This window comes from Acomys minous (assembly GCF_964271855.1).
Source record: "Acomys minous genome assembly, chromosome: 14".
Taxonomy (NCBI): domain Eukaryota; kingdom Metazoa; phylum Chordata; class Mammalia; order Rodentia; family Muridae; genus Acomys; species Acomys minous.
In genome coordinates this window covers 45,203,127-45,227,068 of record NC_140496.1, presented here as the reverse complement: position 1 = coordinate 45,227,068, position 23,942 = coordinate 45,203,127, and the positions used below count along the sequence as shown (strand labels likewise).

Here is a 23,942-nt window from a genome sequence, read left to right as displayed (position 1 = left end):
GGAGCCATTGGCTGTCGGTAGCTCCTTATCTCAGGACAGGGCCTTGGCAGTTTCCCCCCAGCAACGTTGTCGTGTCAGGTGATGTGGTCGTTAATCCTGGTCTTGCCTAATTGCCACATTTTTGAGATCCTATGTGTGCAAGGCTGCTCTTCAGGCTCTCACCCTCTTCCACAACCTCTTTTATAATCCGCAGAGCATGAAATCCCATGTCAACAATGAAAAAAAAATCATTTTACTAAACATAAGTGCTTTGTTCTGAATAGGTTGGTCTATTATAAAAATGCCTGAGTAGATTGTTAACCCCAACTAAGTGTAGAAACACAAAAGGGTGTGGGTAGATTCTGGAGTTTCTGGGAGATCAGAGATTAGTTGTAATCTTCCTTTTGGAAAAAAAAATACTATTTGTGCTAAGTGAGATGTTAATTTACTGTAAAATAAATAACTCAGATAACAAACTTACAAATGAAAAGTCTTACTTGGGCTATTCCAGCAGCCCTAATTAATTCATGTCCCTGCTTTGGGCTTGTGACAACTCAGACCATCATGACAGGCATATGTGGTGGAGAAAAAAAAAACACATTATGGCCGGGCCATGAAACAAAAGAAAGGAAAGAGAACAGGGCTGGAGTTCCAGAGCCTCCTGTGAGAGCATTAACCCTACCCTAAGTTGCTTTTAAAGAGCCCCGTGTCCTCGAGGTTTTACTCTGCCCAGGCCCACCCTGGGAGCCACATATTTACTACATGGCTTTGGGGATGATCAGCATAGCGTGCAGTTGCTGCACGTCAGTGCTTGCCAGGGCTTTATCCTGGTTCTCTGCCTTGGTGGTGTTTCGGTTTGGTGGGCTGCTAGTAGAAATGTTTAAATAGCCAGAGCACAAACGCAATGCGCCACGCATGCTAGGATTGGATGTTAGTTCACAAGGGTTTTGTTACAGAGAGGATGTGTGCGCGATGCGCTGCTCCCACGGGATGTCGCATTAATTAGTAATGGAAATATATTTAATAATTAAAGACTGCACATGTGAGGAAGAGAATTAGTAGTTTAATATACAAATAATGGAATAATCACTGTGGACAAACTTCTTAATATATCTATTACTTCACATAGTTGGCACTTTCTTTGTGTATGAAGAGATATCAAATATCGAATAAAGTGTACACTAGTTTAATTACCTGTGTTCACTTCTAGATTGCAGTTTCCGATTTTATTTTTCCTTAAAGTAGACATAGTATTTTACATTGGCTAAAAATCGATGGAGATATACTTGAATAAACTGGATTCAAAAGAATCTTTGGGACCTTGAAGATGTGTGTGACCAGGGGTTGGTGTTTTCTGCCTGGAGCCCAGACTCTGTGTCACAGACACTGGGCTCAGGATCACACAGCCTAACCCTAACCCTCGCACACTCCAGGCTTCACAGCACTGCTGCCTGTGCCCATGTCCCTTAGCCTCAAATGCCCCTAGAGGCCCGCAGTACTTCCTGTAGGACCTTCTACTGCCATCTATCTGTTGTCCTAGATTTACCAATTCTTTGTCTCTGACATCCTAACTGACTAGTTATAATAACAGCTTACTTTCTTGCCCTTAATATGGGCTTGAATATCTACTTTTCCTCATTTGATTATTGGGATTTTAAAGGCTGATCTTATATCATGGGATCTTTCTCTCATGTTTAAACACACGTATAAACGCACGTGTCTGGAGAGAGTGGCCTACCTAGCAATGTGATGTAGTCCTTTTTCTTTTCTTTTCTTTTCTTTTAACTTGACGCTAGCTAGAGTCATTTGGGAAGAGAGATTACCAATTTAGCAAATGCCTCAGTAAAATTTGCCTCTACGAAAGTCTGTGGTGCAATTTCTTGATGTAGGTTGGCCCAGTTGACTGGGGGTGGGGTGGCACAGCTGAGAAGGTGTGCTGGATGGTATAAGAGAGATGGCTGAGCAAAGCATTAGGAACACGCTAGTGCACAGTGTTCCTCCACGCTCTGAGCGCCAGTTCTTACCTCCAGACTCCCGCCCTGAGTACCTGCGCTGATTTCTTCCTGTGGTGAGCTATGACGTAGAAGTGTAAGCAAAATAAGCTTTCCCCCAAGTTGCTTCTGGTTTGCTGTCCTATCAAGCAGTAGTAACTCTAATGAAGACAGTGCTTGGGGAGCCAGACTTTATCTTTGAGAATCAGCTTTAGTTCCGTGATGAAAATTTGACTTTTGAAACTTGGCGTGATTTAGTAAATTCATGTGTATAGTTCACATAGATGTTTTAAAATTTTTTATGTAACATAGTATATATAATGAAAGAATAGCCATTTTGTTCTGTACTCGTGATACCTGATATGAAATACGATCGTTTTCAGTGAGCGCATCTCTTGTACATCATGTGTGTTCTTTTGCGCATGCGCATTTCTGTAGCGTTCGCCGAGATACTTCCTGTATTCTCTGGAGACCTTGTCAGGAACTACTCACATTAGGTGAAACGTTTTGTATAAACTTGGAATTACAAACTCTCGTCTCTATGAAAGTAAATCTGTGCTAGCTTTGTGATTGGAACTAGGAGTGTCTGCTCTGTTTCTTCCTTAGTTCCTGTGTGTCTTCTCTTTTTCAGCCTTAGTCAAGGATCTCAGGAATTCTTCATGTCTCAGCTAGTGAGCTCTCCACTATTTTTTCATATTTCGCATTACAGATGCGACACCATTTCTAAGGAACATTTTTGTCCCCTTCATTGAATTCTATCTCATCAAGTCTCAGGAACATTTGGTTCATAATTGCGCATTGCCTTTGGCTTTTGCAAGTGTGTTGGCCATTTGTTACCCATGTTTTAGTTATTAGAATGCAGATGTCTGAGCTGCAGCGCATTCCTGGTCCCTCTTTAGTTCTCTTCTGCCCTTGGCTATAGCCTGTACGGTGTCACTTCTTGCCACACCTGTACTCCCTTGACAGCAATGGCTCTTCATTTTTTTTTAAAGAAACATTTGGCAATGCCTACATACAGTTTTCACTGTCACACTGAAAAGGCTGTTTCTAATGCCTGAACCCAAGCGCTCACAGAAGCAGTTGGAAATCCCGTAATAGCCATTAGCTCCCTCCCAAATAAAAATGAATCTAATCTGGCCCAAAATATCAATAGCATAAAGACTGGGGAAACTTTCTGTTTAGAAATTGGCTTCATATTTATAAATTGAACTTTCAGATTTCTCTCACACACAATGTCCAATTTAATATTATGCCCTTGATCCAGGCTAGCTACTTAATTGCAAAAATAGATGACATCTCAAGACATCTTGGCTTATGCTACCGGAAGTAAAGCAGCAGCAACTTGATGAAAAATGGTTTTCTTGTTGGTAACAGTGTTTCATGGGCAGTTTGATATTACTATAGCTACAAAGTATAGAGGGACAGGAAACTGAAGCAGGTGTTCAGATAAAGGATACAGCTGAAGGGATTAATATCATTTCCCTTACCTATTCTTTGCTCCACAGGACATTTTTTTTTGTTTTGTTTTGAAAGTTTCATTTGCAGACATGTTGCAAGAAATCTCCAGAGGAAGCTTCATGCTGACACTGTTTCCTGTTTTTTCTCCTTCATTTTTCACTTTTTAGATATTTCACACTTTCAAGAACAAAACGATTTAAAAGGAATGTTGGACAATCTCCACCAAAATATTCAAGCCAAAAAAAGAAAGAACGTAGAAATCATGTGGCTAGCAGCAACGGTAAGCACTCGTGTCCATCCTTTCCCTGGCACACCATGACCAAGAACCATTGCTGGGAAACTGTAATGCAGGGTCTAAGCCCCAGCCCTTGCTTCCTAGGTACCATTTTGCATTATCCCCCTAACAAGGCATCATCACTTTGATGGTCATCTTATCAACAGAGTTGGTGAAAGACGAACTCAACATGGAAAGATGCTCCTTATTGACTCTCCTTACCAACTTTGGTTCCCTTGTCACTCCAAGGTTCAAAAGAAGTATCTGTGATTTTCTTGGTCTCACATGCTATGGACAATTGTCAGTGTTCTGTAGCAGTCAGAATTTTAGAGCTCCACTATAGAGAGCTGCGATCCCAATTGTGTGGTTGCCAGATCCCTGACTTAGGACTCATAGACACATTGTTCAGTTAATGAGCTTGTAAATGTGTTTGTTAATTTAGACGTTGGCATAGGATTTATTACTGATTGATTGTTGTGGGGTAACGAGCTGAATTGTCTATGTTTCTCTCTCACTTAATGGTACCCTCAGGGTGGAAGATCTTTCTGTTATCCTGCCTGGTCTTTCACAAGAACGAGGGAGAGAATCATGCCTTTGTTTTTTTAAGCTCTTATCTGGAAATTGGAAACAGAGTTCACATTAAATTTATGAATTTTGTTACAATCTCAGATGCCAGAAACTTTCCTTGGGAAAACATTCTTTCACCAGGAAAGGCACCATGGAGACCTCAGCGATGAGTGGCTTGTTTGTGGCCTTGGCTGTGTGTCACTCCTACAATTTGGAATTCAAGTTCATTAGCCTTGCAGCACACATTATTTATGCCCCATCAAAAGCATTTGAACCCGTCTTTCTACTCTTACCAATGTTACTTAGTCTCTTCTGGAAAAAAAGGAAGGGATAGCTCATCATGAAGCCATATAACATGCTCAACTAAGAAAAGCCAGAAGAAAGGTCCTGCCACGCATCCCTGATATGCGTGGAAAGAACAGCAGAGGGAACAGACCCGGGAAAGACTGCTGTCAGATGGGACACTTACACTGGCCATGTTCTGCACCACACTAGAGAACTCTGTGTGTCTTCAGAAACCACTGTGGTTATTAATTTGCAGTAATTTCACTACGGTACATTATTTTGCATATTTCACTGAAAACATCATAGCGTTTAGGAAGTCTGTTCATTTGCAAAGCCCGCCAACATTTGGGGGTCACATGACTATGGCATTGTATACAGGAGGTAAAAATCATCAAAAACAATAAACCAATGATAGACACATGAAACATGAATGGATGTCTTCTCTTAGTATGTGAATTTTCCATTTGAACACAAAAACATTCCCCATCAGTCCTGCATATTTCTAAAATGTTTTTGTGATATGTATACCAAACCCAGAAGGTTCTTATACAGCCCACAATGCAATCGCATTGCTGCAGGTTGAAAGCTTAGGTGCCATATCAGCTTCTAAATAGAACCACTTAATAATACCCTTAAAATGAAGAAATATGGGATCCCTCTGACATTACCATAAAGCATTTATTTCTATTTCCTCTTTTCCTCTCTTTATATATCTGTCTAATGAAATACTGTCTTTGTCACAGTCTCGTTAAAACACATAAGTTGCTTGACTTTTTTCTTGGTTTCACTTACATAGTAAACGGAAAAGTTTAAGAATCCAAATTCTTAAATCAGTTTTTATGAAGCTGTTCAAATAAATGTCATTGTTTTCCAACACAAACAAAAGAAGAATCCAAATGCTATGTGCATATATACAAGGAAGCTTGTATCACTTAAAAGCTATATAGAGACAGGAATCAAGGTTTCTCTTGCCTAGTGTGGCAAAACCTCCCACCTCCATTTGATTTTTAAATGCAGAGCACTAAATATCTCAAGAAGGTGAGGCACTTATGAAAGTAGCCATATATTTTAAAGAATATTAATTATTTTTTAAAATTATATCTCAAAAGCAGCCATTAAAGTCTATTTTATTACTGTGAATGCAGTCAGCTTTAAAAAATATGAAATACTATTTATTTGAAAGAACTAAATTTTCCTAGGTAAAGAGATTATATGGCAAAACCATACTCTAATTTTTCTGTAGCTACTTTTATTGGAAATAGAAGGGAGTAAAAATCTGATTTAAAAGGGATATATAAATCTTAATTTAAATATCAGAACCACAATTAAAATACAGTGAAAAAAATTTCACAATATAAACTGTTTTAATGTTTCTTCTCCAAGTAGGCACTTTTAAGGCCTCGTTGATTACAGATAATAAAGTAGATTGTTATTGCTTCACATTAAATTTATCTTAAATGCACATTGATTAGCATTGCTGATGCCGAAGTTAATTATTGGTATCTCAACTCAGAAATCCATCATGGGCTAGACAAAAGGGGAGCAGAGGGGTCCACTTATAGAGTGTAAGACAATGAGAAAATGGGTATCCCTGACTATTGTCTGTCTTATAACAAGATTCACAGAGGACCAAGACGCATATGAAAGTGAAAAATTGATGTTTGGACTGAAGCAGACCTGTTTTTACAGGCTTTTCTTGCTCTGTTGTGTGCAGGTCACACAGCTTACATAAACTGCAGCTTCCACTGTACAATGAGGGTAGGCATGGCCTCCACTAGGGTTAATGTTCAGTTCATTAGAAGACCACGTGTGTGTGTGTGTGTGTGTGTGTGTGTGTGTGTGTGTGTGTGTGTATGTGTGTGTGTGTGCGTGCGCACGCGCACGCGTACCATCTGCTGGGTGACAGTCAATGTCCCAATATAGCCATACAATCCCCTTTTATATAGGTATTGTGAGACATAAATTCAAATACAGCGAATATTATTTATTTATTCACTTTACATCCTGATTTCAGGCCTCTTTCCTCCCAGTGCCATACACACACACACACACACACACACACACACACACACACACACACACCTTTTTACCATTCTCCCCTCCCCTTTTCCTTAGAGAAAGGTGAGGTCCCCCATGGGTATCAACCACCTTGGCACATTAAATCGCTATAGGACCAGGCACATCCTCTCCCCTTGAGGCCAGAAAGGGCAGTTCAGTTAGGGAAACAGAAACTGAAAGCAGGCAACAGAGTTAGAGAGCACCTCTGCTTCAGTTTCTACGGGACCCACGTGAAGACCAACCTGTGCATCTGTTACATATACGCAGAGGGCCTAGGACCTGTCCATGTGTGCTCCTTGGATGGTGGCTCAGTCTCTGTGAGCCCCATGGGCCTAGGTCAATTGACCTTGTAAGTCTTCTTGTGGAGTCCTTGATCACTCCGTTTCCCTCAGTCATTCCCCCAACTCTTCCATAGGACTCCCTATGCCCTGTCTAATGTTTGGCTGTGGGTCTCTGCATCTGCATTCATGAAGCCTCTCAGAGGATAGTTATGCTGGACTCTTGTCTACAAGCATAGCAGAGTATCAGTGTCAGGGACTGGTTCTCTCCCATGGGATGGGGCTCAGGTTGGGGCAGACTTTGTTTCCCTCAATCTTTGCTCCATCTTTGTCCCTGCACATCTTGTGGGGGATGAAGGCGTTGTGGGTGAGTTGGTGTCCTTACCCCTGCCCTGGAAGTTCTGCCTGCCTACAGAAGGTGGCCAATTCAGGCTCCATATCTCTGGCTACTAGGAGTCTCAGCTAGGGTGTCCCCCATAATCCTTCTGGGGCCACTCCTATCCCAAGGCTCCCAGGGATGCCTCCGTGCCACACATCCAATTTCCATTATTTCACCTGGCCCTTTCTCCCTCACTCTCCCTACTCCTATCCCTTACCCCTGGTCCTGTCCCTTCCCCTCACATAACCAGTTCCCTCCCTTCAGCCATCCCCCAATGCCTATTTTATTTCCTCTTCTGAGTGACATTCAAGCATCCTCCCTTGGGCCATCCTTAGCTTCTTTGGGTCTGTGGTTATCCTGTATTATGTGGCTAACATCCGTGTATAAGTATGTACCACATATGTCTTTCTGGGTCTGGGTTACCTCATTCAGCATGATCTTTTCTAGTTCTATCCATCTGCCTGAAAATCGCATGTCTTTGTTTTTAATGGCTGAATAGTATTCCATTGTATAAAGGTCTCACATTTTCCTTATCCATTCTATAGTAGAGGAACATCTAGGTTGTTTCTCACTTTAGGCTATTATGAATAAGGCTGCTCTTTTCAATAGATGCCTTTCATGTTTATTATTTGAACATTTCATACATGCATGTAATGTGTTTTTGATCAAATATACCCCCATTACTTTCCCTCCAATTCTTCCTTTTACCCACACCATCACTTTTCTCATCCTATTTCATGTCCTCCTCATTTTTTAAGCTCACTGAATCCACTTAGTGGTGCCCACATGTGAATGGCTGCAGAGCCATCTACTGGGACATGAGTAACCTCTCATACACAATAATTCTTATGTATACTGACACCTTCCCCAGCAGTCATCAATTGCCAATAGTTCCCAGGTAGGGGTGGAACTTCATAAGACCATTTTACATCCGTGATGATAGTTAAGCCGGTTAATCTAAAAAAAAATTAGACTTTAGGTAGACATTCAAGTGTCTAACCTGGGGACTATAGAGCTTGCTTTATTTCTAGCTACCTGTTGCACCTGAGCTATGAGGGGCATTTATGCAAATCAGTCACCTTTTATGACCTCCTTGGGGTCTGTGACATCTCACCTGGTGGTAGGAACGACCTTATACTTTCCACTCAAAAAGATAAACAAGTTAAAGCTGGCCTTGGGTTGGAGATTGGAAAGAGCATGTTTGACAGTGTAGACAGAAGCACTTGACTCCTTGCTCTCACCTGGGTCTTGCAGATTTGTCGCAAACTCAACGGTATTCGTTTTACCTGCTGTAAAAGTGCCAAAGACAGGACGTCGATGTCGGTGACGCTGGAGCAGTGCTCCATCCTGAGGGACGAGCATCAGCTGCACAAAGACTTTTTCATCCGAGCCTTGGACTGCATGAGGAGGTAGAGTACATGCCCTATGTTCCTCTCATGTTGGGACCACGTTTTGTTAATTTTTAAATCACAGACCTCGCTAGAAGGCAGAAAGAACCCTTAGTGATGTCATTCCATTCTCATGTTCTGCATCTGAAGCATTCCTCCTATTCATTTGGGGCAGTAAAAGGAAATACATGCATACATTCAGGAATTTGCAATGGAAGGCACACTTAATTAGTCCTTCATTTTGAGCTAAAGACTCAAGGCATCCCTTAGAGTAGATTTTCTTGATGTGCTTGAGTATAAACGAAATACAACCAGGTCAACAGACATACAAAACCTCTCCAGACTTCAACTAACCCCATGACTGGCGGAGTTTTGCATTGGTGACATTCCCTGTTGGAAAGGCAGACTTGCTCTGATAATTGAGAGAGCTGATATTACAACTTTGTCGACATTTAAAACGCTATGCCCCGAGTCATGTCTTGATTAATTTTCACAGTAATTAAATCAGAACTCGAAGGAATCTAGAATGGAAAGAAACGGTGTCTCGTTCAAACGTCTATCAGCAAGGACACATGTTAACATTAAAGTGATGCTACGAAAATCAGAAGAGATTTCTGGGCTTCACTGAGAGTGTCTTCCTGCTACTTCCTGTCTGTCTCACCATAAGCCCGACTTTATTTTCAGTTCTGAGTCTCCCAGTGGAGACACAGATGCACACTTGCATTGCTGCAATGCCTGTATTGCCACTAACAAGAGGCTTCTGGTGTCTTCCGTTCTACATCTTTCCATGTCTCCTTGCATTTTCATTGTTCAGTGGGGGTTCTGTCATCAGTTTTGAAAGTCATTTGAGGATGGTTTAGAAGCCTGGCATGAACATCTCAGCCATATGAAATATGTTTAGTTGCTATGAATTTCTTTCACAAATAATCTTTCAGCACTAATGGGGAAATATTGAATGTGAAGGTGAAATCTAGGATGCAGAGAAGGAATGCAGATGTCACTATGGATACCCAAGGTAGTGGAAGAGCACAGCAAACAGGCCAGGGTACCACAGACCTAACGTGACTTAACTATCAGATGTCTGGAGGGTGAAACTGACATTTATTTGTTTAAGATAGGAAGAAGAGACCCCCTAAGTTAGAAAGCAAATTCTTCAAACAGGCAAACAATAGGCTGTGCATGCTGAACCACAGAATATGTTTTTATATTAGATAGCTTTGTTCATAATTGCATTACATATGAAACATATTTGGTCATGATATGACATTTATGTGAACTTGTGATTCATAATTGTTTTTTAAAAATTAAACTCTAGACATTTAACCTACATCTAATTATATCTTTTAAAGTCCATGTCTATTACTCCGCTAATGTTTTCCTTTTAAAATTCTTATGCTAACTTTCAAGTCAGCCAAGTTTATCCCTTAATTTTGTATATAGAAAATGCATCTTTAGACAGTTTCTTTGGAAATGAGTATAGGTGTGCACATATTTAAAAAAATAAGGCATGCTCATTTTTTTACTTTTATTTTTTATTAATTCATTCATATTACATCTCAATAATTATCTCATTCATTGTATCCTCCCATTCCTCCCTCCCTCCCGCTTTACCCCTACTCCCCTCTCCTATGACTGTGACTGAGGGGGACCTCCTCCCCCTGTATATGCTCATAGGATATCAAGTCTCTTCTTGGTAGCCTGCTATCCTTCCTCTGAGTGCCACCAGGAGTCTCCATCCAAGGGACATGGTCAAATATGGGGCACCAGAGTTCCTGTGAAAGTCAGTCCCACTCTCTTGTCCATTGGCTAGATCTAGTAGGCATGTTCATTTTAAAAACAGAAACATAACTGTTTTATTTCCCTCTTTGGGCATTAGGCTTTGTAAATAAGCTCAAGGGAGCATATGTTCTATCATTACAGCACCATATGTAGGGGGTCAGGGCTTGGAAGCACTTGGCCTGAGTTCAAATCCAGGCTTGGCCATATACCACTCAGGAACTAGTTCATTTCACTACTTCTTTGTGCCTCAGGCAAGTTGAGTTAGTCAGCCTCTTGGCCCTCGATGTCCTCATGTATACAGTAGTCAGTTCTGCTAACAGGAACCACTTCCTGGGAGTGCCATGAATTAGAAGTACTGAGGAATGCAAAGTCATGAGAATAATATTCGATGCAGTGTAAGTTACATTTATTAAATAAAAGCTAACCATGAAATCTTATAATTTTGTTACTTTGATTTTGTAGTTTAGGTAAAACCCAACTAAGTCTAACCCTTGTTATCTTGTCTTTGTGAGTATGTTGGGACTTAGATTTGACTCTAGTATGGCATATTAATGTGTTTTACACATTAAAACAATGAGCCTTTAAAAAGATGCATGTGTTTACAAATGCTGTGCTAATTATGGATATATACTATGTGTCAAAGGAAGCCTGGGAAGGTTCCCTGTGAACATTGTTGATGATTACTGACATAATTATATGCCCTTACAGAGAATCATGGGCTTTGGTCCCAAAACATCATCTTGAAATTTCCTACTATCAGACAATAGACCTGATGTCCAGAGTGACACTGAACACTCAGGAAGTGTTAGAGCCGGGCAAATATAGATCCCCGATTGCATTCACCCAAGTGAGATGAACTGAATTTATTTTATGACATATTCAACTACTTCCAAGTTCATTAGTTAAGCTAGAAATCATGTAAAATGCCATGTGCTTTTAGAACTTCAAGGTTACCAAAGTGCTTTTTTCCCAATTGTGTGCTCCATGAAGGGTCAAATGTAATGAAGGATTATAGTCCTTCATTTCCATGTATTCTGTCTTGTTTGCCATTGTATACAGACACAGAGTGCAGTGTCTGGTCTAGTATAAAAGAGCTATAATAGTATAGGGCCATGCAGGCAGCAGAGCATCAGGTACCCTACAAGCGTACTTTGAATTTTTACTTATCAACAGTTACTTTTTTTTTTGTCTTTAAGTCATTTTAACCACTTTGCATGCTTTTGTCAAAGTCTGACAAAGCTAGGTCATTCCCTTGTGATAGTGGTGGCAGCAGTGGCCTGCACCTTCCAGTAAATGACACAAGTGTGAGGGGGATGCAGATATGATGCCATGTGGTGCTGTGTCACTGAGACAGGAGGCCCATGAGGCCTGGGTCATTACATATACCTACATACTATTGCATTGTCAACACAGAGTGAGATTCCTAGCACTTGATCCTGTCACAAGCTGAGGGCTGAGTGCATCACTCATGACACGAGTGTATTTTTTTTTTATCAAAGTAGTGAATTTTGGACAACCTCTTCATATGAGAGAACTAGCAAGAAATCCTACTGAGTCCTATTCAGTCGAGATCACTCAGTGACTGTGATTTATAGGGCACACTTATCATCAACCCTCACTCCCCACCCACATCAGAAGATACATAAATCAAATAAGCAAACAGACAAAGGCAGGAGTCCCAGAAAACTGGTAGCTGCGACAGAGCCAGGTGTGAGAACCACGCCAAGGCAGCCTCATTTCTTTCAGTGTTAATATGAATCTACTTACTTGGTCAATTTGTATCCTTTTCTGGAGGTGTGAGATACCTTTGTAAATCCAAAATCTTCCCCATGTAAAACAGTTTTACAAAGTGTTGGATGCATAACTGGCTTATTAGTTCTGTACTTTGAGGATTTAGTTTTTAAAGAACGGAGCCTAGGAATGATTCAATCCTGGAGTTTTCATTGAGAGTCTAAAGCTATCTCATCTTGGTGTATTTTTTTCCCCAGAAATCCAAACTTACATTTAACTAATAGATATACAGATTCCATCTTTAAAGACTCAACAAATTTGATTTAAAAGTTCTGTTTTAGCCTAATGCATTGAGAAGTTTAATGGCAGAATAGAGTAAATCTAACCCAAAGTGTCACTGGATAATTGTTTCTAATAGATTATGTGTGTAAATATTATAAATAGCATAGAAGATCATATTTTTTGCTTGTCTGTCCTTTGTCATTCTACCACAGCCCCTGAAAATAAACTGTTTGAGAAGCCATTATTCATACAGATGACTGCAAGTTTTGGCATGTAATCAGTTTATCACCTTTAAGGCCCAGGGATATAATGATGCTCTTTAGTAAAAGACTAAAGATTCAGTCGCCCTATTTGCTCAGGCATGCAGGTGACGTGCCTACATGTCCAGGTGCATATAGAGTCAGTGCTTGATGTCAGTTGTCTTCTCCAACTGATTCTCTGCCTTGTCATTTGAGAGAGGGACCGAACCTGAAGCCCAGTCACTCGCCAGACTGGATGGCCAGGACACACAGGAAAGCACCTCTGTCAGTCGTCCCCTGACCCTCTAGTGCTTAGGTTATGTACAAACACCACCGTGCTTGGTGCCTGTGGAGCTGCAGCTTACGTCTTCATGGTTCCACCACAGGCTGGACCTTTACTGACTGAGCCATCTCCCTGGTCCTAGATTTGTACCATCACGTGGGATGTCTCATGCCCAGCACATTGCATCTGTGCTTTAACATGGGGAAGGAGCGGATTATGATTTACCAAAAGCTTTGCTTTGTAAGTAGATGATAGTTAAACCGCTGACGTCAACAACATTCTACTTAGGGTGCCTTACATCTTTGTAGGGAGACTTCTGAGGAAGGTAGTTCATGCGTTATGGCCCCTTTCTCGTGTCAGTTTCTTTTTCTTTACCTTTATTGGTCAGACCAGCTTTGTTAGTTTCTAGACTCTCCTAGTTCAGTATTAAGGAGATTTGTGATCCCTGAAGGCATAAGAAACTGGAGCTGGCAGATAATTGCAGATTGTTTTAAAGGCTCTGCCAGTAGAGAATAGTACAGGCAGGCGTACATTTTCTACTAGTGCTGTCACTGCCCTCTGGAATCTCAGTGCTGTTTCTCTGTATTATCTCAGACTGTATCTGTGACCGACAACAGGCATAATCTCAGAGAGACCGCAGTCAGGGGTGTGTAGGGAAGTTTGATTTGGCTCATGTGTTCAAAAGCTGCAGTCACTTGGCTCCTTCACTCTTGTCCTACCGGGGCAGCATCATGCCTGGAGTTTGCGCTAGAGGTGGATGCTCACTGCACAGTCAGAAGAAATGAGAGAGGTAGGTCCAAAGTAGTAGAACCTACTCTTCCTAGGTCCTGCCTCCTGGTAGCACTCACGCCTATAATAGAAAGAGCTGTGGGGGCCGTTTCGGATCCAAGTTACAGCGTTTTGTTCCTGACCCCTGAGGACTCGGGTTGGTCTCATAACATAAACAAATTCACGTCATCTCCAGAAGTCATCCCCATAGACTTCTCAAGTCTGCTTTACTCAGAGCCTTCTCCAATGTTCAGGGCTAATTCTTAACTGTGAATTCCTATAAAAAAAAATCCAAAAGAAAGGTACATACTTTCAACATTCAACGGGACAGAAAGGATGTGTAAAAAGAGGAAGTGAAGGAATCAGACCGAAGCAAGAGCACATGTGGGCCAGCTGGACAGACACGACGCCCAGTGGCATCATGACTGGCATCTATAATACATAGTACAATTGTACAAGTGCCAGGGAGTTTGGCAGCCTGACACCTATGGCCTAGCCAGTTACGGTGCCCATGATGCCTCGATTGCGCTAACTCTCATCTCTGCCTGGAACCTCCCTCACCACACAATTCTACCAGATGGTGCAAAGTCACTTTTCTAAACTATTAAACCCATGTTCACTATACAATATACATATATTCATGTTTTCACCTTTCCACATTCCCCAACCCTATGACTTTAAGAGTTTTGAGTGAAAAGTGATATTTCTAACTTACACATTTGCAATAACGTGACAATCTGCCCAAATGTTGGTTATCCATCTGAATATCTACTTCTCATCTCTCTTTCCTGATGTTTTATGTATGGGAAGTTTGAAGATAATTCCAGGGCAACGTTGACTCCAGCGTTTATAGACCTCTGGCCTTTCCCGTTTGTTCAGGCTCCAGAAGCGTGGCGAGGCTGTGGTCGTTGTTGCCGACGTATCTTTTTTTTCCTTTCCTTTTTAAACCATCAGAGTGCTGTGTGGGATGGGACAAGAGGCTCCCTCAGGTTTGGAGAGAGAAATGCAGGGTGTTTTGATAGGCTGGGCCGTTTTATAAGCCTAAGGCGTGGGAGGAGAGGGCTGTATTTTAGGCAAGTTCCAGCAGAGATACAAATGAAACTGCAGCAGATGAGGCCACATGACTGCTGCTGCTGCACTCGGAAAACGAGTGTAGTGGAAATGTGTCATAGAAAGCATTGGTTCTCTCACTAAAGGAGGGAAAATAGAGATGGCTTTGGACCGAGGAATCTTTATTAAAGCGGAAATCCATGCATGTCGAAGAAGATTGATTCAGGAGAATGAAAGAACTGACTCTCAGATGCCACTTAGCCACCTAACCTAATGATAGATTCCTTTTTGTTTGCTCTTTGAGGCAGGTTCTCTTACCCTAGGAAAGTCTGTAAGCCATTATATCCAAGAATAGAGTTTAAAATTCTGATTCCCCTGCCTCCATTTCCCAAGTGCTGCGGTTACAGTCAAGCACCACCATACCTGCTATGTGTAGTACTGGGGACCGATCCAGAGCTTCCTGCATGGTGGACAAGCACTCTATCCACTGAACCACAGCCTTTGACTTTCTTAATGAGCTTTTATTTTCCCTGTAAGCAATCATTGAACCTTATCTTAGGTGAGTTTTATTCATGTGATAGGTTGTCATTACCCCTTAAATACAATATACTCAATGTATTATCAGTGTGCCACCTAAAAATTCTTACCTACCATCAGAATGCCTTCAATCATCATAAAAAAAAACATTCCAACCCTTCCTCTGTCTTGAATTCTGCCTGAGCGTCTTCTGTTTCTAGCCCAATAGAACATTCTTGAAGTCTTCACAGGCCAAATAGCCACACGGCTTTGCTCCAGAATAGAAGATCACAGTTGCTAGAAATGTTCAGATGTCTAGTTTAATATATCTGTGCCCACAGGATCGTGGCTGGAAGCCCCATGTAATTATGCACAATTACACCCCATTCTGTGCCATTCAGTGAGCACTCCTGAGTTCACATGAGTGAGGATGACATCATTATAGGGAATCAAGAATATAATTTATAAAGCATATCATTTGCAAAATTGGTGGTTTGTTAGCTGTAACAAATCACATGACATGTCTCCAGCATTGCAACATTGTTTGTGAGGGGATCACCGCTCAGCATACATATAGACACTCAAAATGAGGCTAATTCTGCAGAGGACAGTGTGATTCATTATGGCACATGAATTAAGCACAGAACAGCAAGGGGAAGGATAATATTTGAAGTTAAATTACTTAGTTTTCCCATCTCTTAGCAAGAAAGTCAAATTCTAAAAGCTCTTAGATACTTAATCTGTAAAAAGGGAACTACACACCCACCCCGAACACGCACGCATGCACGCGCGCGCACACACACACACACATACACACACACACACACACACACACACACACACACACACAACGGTGCTGGTAAGCATATGGTAAAGTTGAGCTGGTTCATGTTCACAGCTTCCTTATCTCAGCATCCAGCATCCTCATGAGCACAGTAAAATAAACATCCCGAAGTACTTAACACAGTGCTAATTAGTTACACTGTGAGCATCAGTAAATATTAAAGGCTCCGGTGGCTGTCACCAATGCTGTGTAGTGACAGTCTCTGTTTGTTTGTTTGTTGTTGTTGTTGCTATAAGCTGCTGCTTTGTCAGTTTCGCTTCCCATAGAAGTGTTTATACTCAAGCTATAGATGATATAAGGCCCTCAAACTTTACTGAGGAAATAAAAAAAATGGGCTCTTGATTTATTTACTATGTTCAACATTCTCCTTTTTCTCAAAACATGTATTTATTTGTGCATTAGTTGTGTGGAGACAAAGGCACAGGTACATGCGTGCATGCGTGTCTGTGTGTACGTGTGTGTGTGTGTGTGTGTGTGTGTGTGTGTGTGTGTGTGTGTGTGTGCAGAGGTATTTTTCCCTCTTGTATAGACTAGTCAATAGCATAGCTCAGGACCAGTTCTGTAAAGCATTTATATAAAATGTATAGCATTTTTATGTGCTCTCGCTTTCGTTTTGAACATACATCAACCTCACTCTTGGTTCCATTTTATGACACAACCCTCCCATGTATGCTCCGTCTCTAACTTTTCATGCTGATAGCTTGCTGAGCTGGTGGCATTCACTTAAATTGGCCTAAGTTTTAAGTATAAGACAGAGTGCAAGTTCTTAAACAACAATAAAAAAGTACCACGCATTACCTGTTTCCCAATCACTCATTTTCATTTTAACATTGAGTAAATTACTAATGCAGTTTTTTTTATAAGTTTCAAGCAAATCTAGTCTCTTACATTTAAACGAGTGTGTTTTCAAAATTGTGCATACTCTAATTTATTTTAGAAACACAACCACTATTACATGTATGCCTGAGTCTGCCAATCACCTTGACAGAACCTTTGTTCTTGAATGTGACAGCATGATCAATACTGTCTTTTATCTAGTTTGTTTCTGAATTTTGCAACAAAACTGTTGGAATTCTTTTTTTAATTTTATTAATTTATTATGTATACAGTGTACATTAGATCACATTTTAAATGGTTGTGAACCACTGCTGGGAATTGAACTCAGGACCTCTGGAAGAGCAGACAGTGTTCTTAACTACTGAGCCATCACTCCAGTCCCTCTGTTGGAATTCTTATAACATAAAGTTTATTTGATTCTTTGAATTTTATTTTCTTTTGATGAGACCAGATCAAGAGATAGAGGTCTATGAGAGGTGCCAAGGGACATCAGTTTGGCTAGGACAGGACAAGTTAGCCTCCCCTCTGAAGGGATGAGCTGGTGGTTAACCATCACTGTTGAAATAGATAGCTTCAAGGAAAAGCCACATCATCTCTGGTCACTCTCAAGAAGAAGCGTTATCTTACAAGACAGCAAAATGCATATGACGCATAGAGTAAAGCTATATTTTATGAAGTATTTCATGATCAACTCTAAATGAATTCATCTTGACCTCAGAACAATTTTGCTGCTGGGTGGCTTTCCAGAGCCCAAGCTCTAACTGTGTTGGATGGGTTAGTGTTTTGCCTTTAATGGCTTTGGCAAAATTCGTACAATTTTAACGCGCTTATTAATAACTTGAAGCTTTGTGATAAATTGTGCAGTTCCTGAACAGAGAATTGAGCCCATTTTTATAAGCCTAATGATGAATGCAACTGAGATGTGCTGGAAATAGAAATGACCCGGGTCCATGTAACTCTGTCTTTCAATAACTTCGTAGTGAATTTTTAGTTGTTGAAAGCTGCACTCATGATCTACAGGCAGCATGTCTAATTAGAACTCAGTTCAAAACCATAGAGCTTTTGTGGGGAAGACGTTCAATATACCTATTATTAGAAAACTGTACAATTTTGATATTCATATAATCAGTTCTAACCTGCTCTGATGCACTGCTTAAGGCTCTTTCTTCCATAAATTAAAATTTCATGCTGTAGAGGTTATGGTTTCAAATCATAATGGAAGGTGGACATTGTATTCTTCTTCTATATTTAGGGCAAGGGAAAGAAATGTCATGGTTCTTTGCAGTCTGCCCTATATAGTTTTGTAATAAATGTGAACATGGTTATTTTGCTATTTTTGCTATAGCCCTTGAATAGCAAAGAACAGGGTTACATTAATAACCTTTTAACAGGTGCTGAGATGAAAGTGAAGAATATTCCATTTTCAGAACCTGAATAATGGGATGTTAACATAAAAGTGCTGGGCAAAAGTGTCTATTTTTCTTATAAATTGACCTCAGTTTGAAAGTTAGTAGTCACCTTTTGGGAATTCCTACCTCTAGGTAAATTTCTAGCAAGAAAGCAAAGCCTGACACATGGGAGGTTTTTAAGAAAAAGAAATGGGAAATAATATAATTATACTAATCTCAAAAACACTCTAAGTAGTTATTAATATGTTTGCAAATGTTGTTGACCACCGATGATTTACTTCAGCTTTGGGACGTAATCACAAAATTTCTATTTAAGTGTTTTTACAACAATGAAAAAGAAGTAGAAATTTTAAAAAATGTTAGGATAATCTAGAGTTATGATGCACGCATTGCCTTGTAAAGGAACCACAATTGCAAGTGTTCTCCTTTACTTGGCTTTGGCACGGTAGACCTAGCAGTGAAGTCTCTCCTCCTCCTAAGGCTGAGATGCTGTGGTCCACATGGAAGGTATCTGGCTCCCACATGCCTTTCCCTATAAGCTAGCTGTCCACCCGTGATGCTCTCCCTCACTAAAGTATGCCCTCGTGTGTAAAGAAGAATGAACGCCCTCTTATGCAAAGTAGATGTCACACCACAGATGTGGGTTCCTCCCTGTAGAAAATGCTCAGCATTTGAATTTTTTTGGCATAACTTTAAGGAACCATTGATAACAAATCATTGCCTCTTCTCAAGTATAAACTAACACTTTGGCCTTATGGTCATGTGGCCGTTGGTGCTGGATCAGTATATCAGACCAACACAAAAATCTTACCTAAGGACTTCAACACACGTAAATGTCTTCTGCATCTTACACATGAGAAGTCTATTATTTCTCCCATTAAGTCAGTATTATAAAGCAAAATACATATCACTCCCCCCCAAAAAAACATCACAAATTGTAAAGGACGATCAGATTCATAATTAGTTTGAGTCTATGCGTTTTTCTTTGCACCAATCTTTCTGGATTTTCCCCTTGTGGAGTATGTGTTGAATCTAAGTGAACAGGCTAAGTCTCTGTAGAATTTGATGGTATGGGCTTGAAGAGAGCAGGCCTGGTGGATGGCATGGGCTGTTGTTATGCTTCTGTTTGCTTCCACTCTGTGGAGGCATTGCTGTTTGAGCAGCAGTGTGAATGTGTACAAAATTACAAGGGCAGGGTCAGATTGTTGCGTCTGAGCAAACGGTGTAAAGTTCCTTACTTTTGGATACGCGGATAGATGCAATCCATATAGAGTAACTGAAATTGAAAAATGAATTGGAATACACCTTTTAAATATTACTCTTTGAGTTGTTCTGAAGACCAAAGCTATAGATATTATGCAATATATACACACACACATATATATGTGTGTGTGTGCGTGTGTGTTAGTTCACATAAATGATAATATATACTAAATTATAGACATAAAAGTAAATGTTTATATAAAATTATTTTAATATTCTCTTTCTTAGACCTAGTTTAATAGTGTTCATAAGTCTATTCACATGACCTAGTCATTGGGACTGTACTTAGAGATCAATTTGTTCTTATAAGACCCTTAGACCCTTTCTGTAACTAAATTTAATGCCAGCTCTTAAATTTCCCGGTACCCATGTGTCTTACTAAAGTGAGCTAGGTTGACAAAAGCAGCATAACTTTAGAAGCACTAACATTTCTTGGCTACTTTGTTCTTTGCCTCCTTGAGTTGTTGAACCACTATGTATTTTTGGTGTCAGAAAAAAAAATAAATGTCTTGATTATTCATCTCCTATCAGTCAGCTTTCAAGCTTTCTGTTTCTATGCCCTTATAACTTTTCATGTTAATGGTATTCTATGAGGAAAGCAGTTGAAAGTGACCTTGGTTATTACCTAGCGACCCTGCCAACCACAGCAAGGATTTTTTTTTTATATGACATCCCTGACAGGTTGTCAGCTGACCTTTCCCTGCACACATCTAATAATCATCAGGGGTCCTTTCTTTCTGTGATGATCTTTCTCGCGGTTCGACAGCTATAGGTTTAATAAATCCTCTCATCATGTGAAACTGAAATCTGTCATTTCATCCCCTCTTTTCAGTGACCTATTCTCCACCAACATCAATAGATGCTAAGTCATGGCCTCCTCCCTCACCTGCGTCTCAAATATCTGAAAGTGTCTTCCAGGTTGTAGGAAATCATTATAAACCCTTCATAATGGAAAGGCATGTACCACTCCTCTGGAACTCCATTTCTGCCACCTCCCAACACATTTTCTATTTTAATTCTTGCAAGCAAAAATGAGCCTGTTTTCAACATGAATGATGCAAAATAAACTAAGACCAACGGCTGCCTTCATTCTTCTGTTTGCTCCTCCCCTTTACTCCCCTAGCCCTTCCTTTTTCCTACCTTACCTTCTTCCTTGCCTTTCTGCCTTCTGTAGGCAATGGGTTCTTTAAAGGAATCAATTCTTAGAATTGTATTAACCCATGTATTAGATGCTAAATTAGAAAAGAGTACAGTAATAGAATTGTTCATGTTGTATGACTGGAGATGGACCTTTTTTCCTTAAATCCATGCATCTAAGACCAGAAAGTGGCCAATTTATATTTGTCTTTCTTTCTGGACCCATGAACTGTGTAATACTTTAAAAAGCACTCTACCCGATTGCATTATAAGTAGGAAGACGTGTTTGGTGCCCTGTGTATTCCTGTGCAGCAGGGTTTCTGGTTTTCTTTACTTGGATACTTCAAAGGACATACAAATAAATATGCTCTTAGTATTAGCCCTATCACTGAGATAAGAGCATTGAAGTGAATGGGACTTATGTTTCCTGTATTTTAAGAAATGGGATGGAGTTTTATGACAGGACATACTTGATTTGTCTTTGTTTTGTCTGTGTATATGTGTGTGTTAGGGGTGAACATGTGCATTTGCATGGTTGCTTGTAGAGGCCAGAGGACAACTTGTGGTGGTGTTTTTCAGGTGACATCCACATTCATTTATTTATTTATTTATTTGTTACTTACTTATTCATTCATTCATTCATTCATTCATTTGTTCATTAATCAATCTTTTGTCACCCTTCATCCTTCCTTCCTTCCCTCCTTCCTTTCCTTTATAAGCAGTGTCTCTCACAGGCCTAAAATTCCTCAAGTGAGCTAAGCAGTCTTACTGGCAAATATCAAGGTCCCACGTGTATCAGTTTTCCCAGCTCTGGAATTAAAGGTGTCCCAGCATCAAGCATAGCTTTTGTGTGTATGCTTTGAGAATCAACGAAAGTATTTACTGGCTAAAATACCTTCCCAGTGTTGATAGAATGTGGCTCTATTACATGATAATCAATTAATCAGCAATTAGAGCTCTTCAAATACATTTATATCAATAAGTGAGTAGTCTAAATTATCATTTAACAGGTAAGGCCAGTGTAGCAATGCCTTTGAGTACTGAGTTACCTACAATTAAAAATCACAGGAAGCATCAAACTAGAAGCCAGCACTGTGTACTCCTCAGGAGCCACTGTGCAGCCCGTTCGCAGTGGATTTGGAGGTTACACTGAAGTGTGAGTTCTTGGCCAACTTTGAAATTTTGGAAGATGGAATTCTGTCCCAGGTCCCTTCAGTTCCCCCTCTTAACACAGGCAGTGCAACAAAGCCAAATGGAATAGAATGTCCCTTGGTGACAAGTTGCAGTGACCATGCACATGGTTTAGATGAAATACGGTGTAAATCACAGCTCTGCGTTATGGTACCTTTGTTGGGGTGCAGCCTGTCTGCATCAGTGATCCTCCTGCCACCATGAAGGACAGATCTGTCATAGGAAGTTGACTCGATTCTCTGCTCTGCTTCTGTCTGCCATGTGGAGACTGCACTGGTTGGGACTGGATGACTTGATTGCCTGTTTAATCTATAAAATATATTACATCTTATGCTGGGTCGTTAGATCACTGTGGAGGAAAACAGCTACAATAGGATGCAGATGGTTCTGATTACTTTTTTATAACAAAGAAAGGAGGGTCTGAGCATACGTCATCTCCCAAGCATCCTGTTTCACTTTAGAATCATAGGAAGCACGCACTAGGTTCCTTCTCGTCAAAAAATCTCCAAACCTATTCGGAGAGAATCACATGCAAACAAATATTGGCAGAGCAATTCTTCTAGGGCCCTGTGTACAAACTAATTCTGCAAATAAGGGAGCAACTAAGGCAGTGAGAAAGGGGAGGAGGTGTGGGTCGTGGAGCGGGCTATAAGGAGCGTGGACCTCTAAGCTGGTATTCCTGCCAGATAGGATAAATGCTTTCCACCCATAGAGAGAACTACCAAGATTCCTGTTAATAAAAAGCTCTTTCTGGGCCTAGAGACAGGGTTCTCTTGGTAAAGTATTTACCTTCCAGGCATGAGGGTCTGAGTCTGATCACTGGAAGTTATGTGTAAAAAGCCCAGATGTGGTGGCATGCCTCTGTAGTCGCAGCGTTGTGAAGAAAGAGTGATGTACATCCTGGAGGCTGACTTGCCAGCTAAATAAGCCTACTTGGGAAGTTCTAGGCCAGAGAGAAAGTGTACCTTAAAAAAAAGAAAACAAACAAACAAACATGGATGGCAGCTAGAGGGGACAACTGAGGCGGTCTTCTGCCATACAAATATAAATACACCTATATACATATGTGTGGCTCTGCGCACGCACACACAAACACACATACACACACACACACACACACAAAGCGATAATGTAGGCAACTCACTATGCTTTTACTTGAGGCCTAAGATTGAGATATATTGACAGTTGACATTGAAGTGGATTAGTTTATCAAATTATGAGCTCAGGGAAAGTAATGGCTTAAAGAAAATCTATACAGTGGCATCTGTCAGCTTCCATGTTCAAGAGACCTTTATCTGCCCATCAAGACTGGGCAGCTGAGTTCCAACCTGCCTGAACTGTCTCCCTTTATAGCTGGCTAGGAAGCTGGGGAACAAACAAAAAACACACCGCCCCACATTAATTTCAATCTCAGTTGACCTAACATCAATCCTGGTAAAGACCGTGCCCTCTAACCCAGCTAATAACCTTTTATTCCCAGACAGGGATAGCTGTGTCTGAGCAGGCTACCTTTCAGCAAATGCTCATATGTTGGTTTGTTTCAACAACCCTACAAATACCTATCATATCAAATTAGAGTTCTTAAATTATGTTTTGAAATATATTTACATAAAATAGAGCTACACACAATAAACTTTTGAAAAATTATCAGCTCCTTTCTCTCCTCGGTTCCTCATATATAATTGCTAGGTGAGCATGCTACATGAACTCTTCTGCAGGCTTTGAACTGCAGAATGCTGAGTCTCCTACATGGCTATGTACTGCTAGGACAGAGTACAGAATGTCACAATATGGTTTCTTCAGTGATGCTCTAGAGGAAAAAAAGAAACCAAATATAATCTGAGAAACCATAGCTCACCATTTATGAACATGAAGTATTGTCTCCCTGGAAACGAGTCCAGGAAATTAGGGTCTGCCCTCATCCTGATGCTTTTTTGAAAATACACACCACTGAAA

The 23,942-nt window shown here is 40.5% G+C and overlaps 1 protein-coding gene across 11 annotated transcripts in view; it reads left to right on the top strand.

Moving 5' to 3' along the window:
• The window catches only part of INPP4B (inositol polyphosphate-4-phosphatase type II B), a 336,841-nt gene that overhangs the window by 282,693 nt on the left and 30,206 nt on the right, over positions 1-23,942 (top strand). For 10 of the 11 annotated variants that reach the window (XM_084755321.1, XM_084755319.1, XM_084755320.1 and 7 more), the window contains 2 exons: positions 3,596-3,708; positions 8,524-8,678. In XM_084755321.1, the coding sequence (XP_084611447.1) occupies positions 3,596-3,708; positions 8,524-8,678 (268 nt within the window). Of the gene's footprint in view, positions 1-3,595; positions 3,709-8,523; positions 8,679-9,153; positions 9,176-23,942 lie in introns of those variants that run through there. The other variant, XM_084755324.1, reaches the window with a different exon arrangement.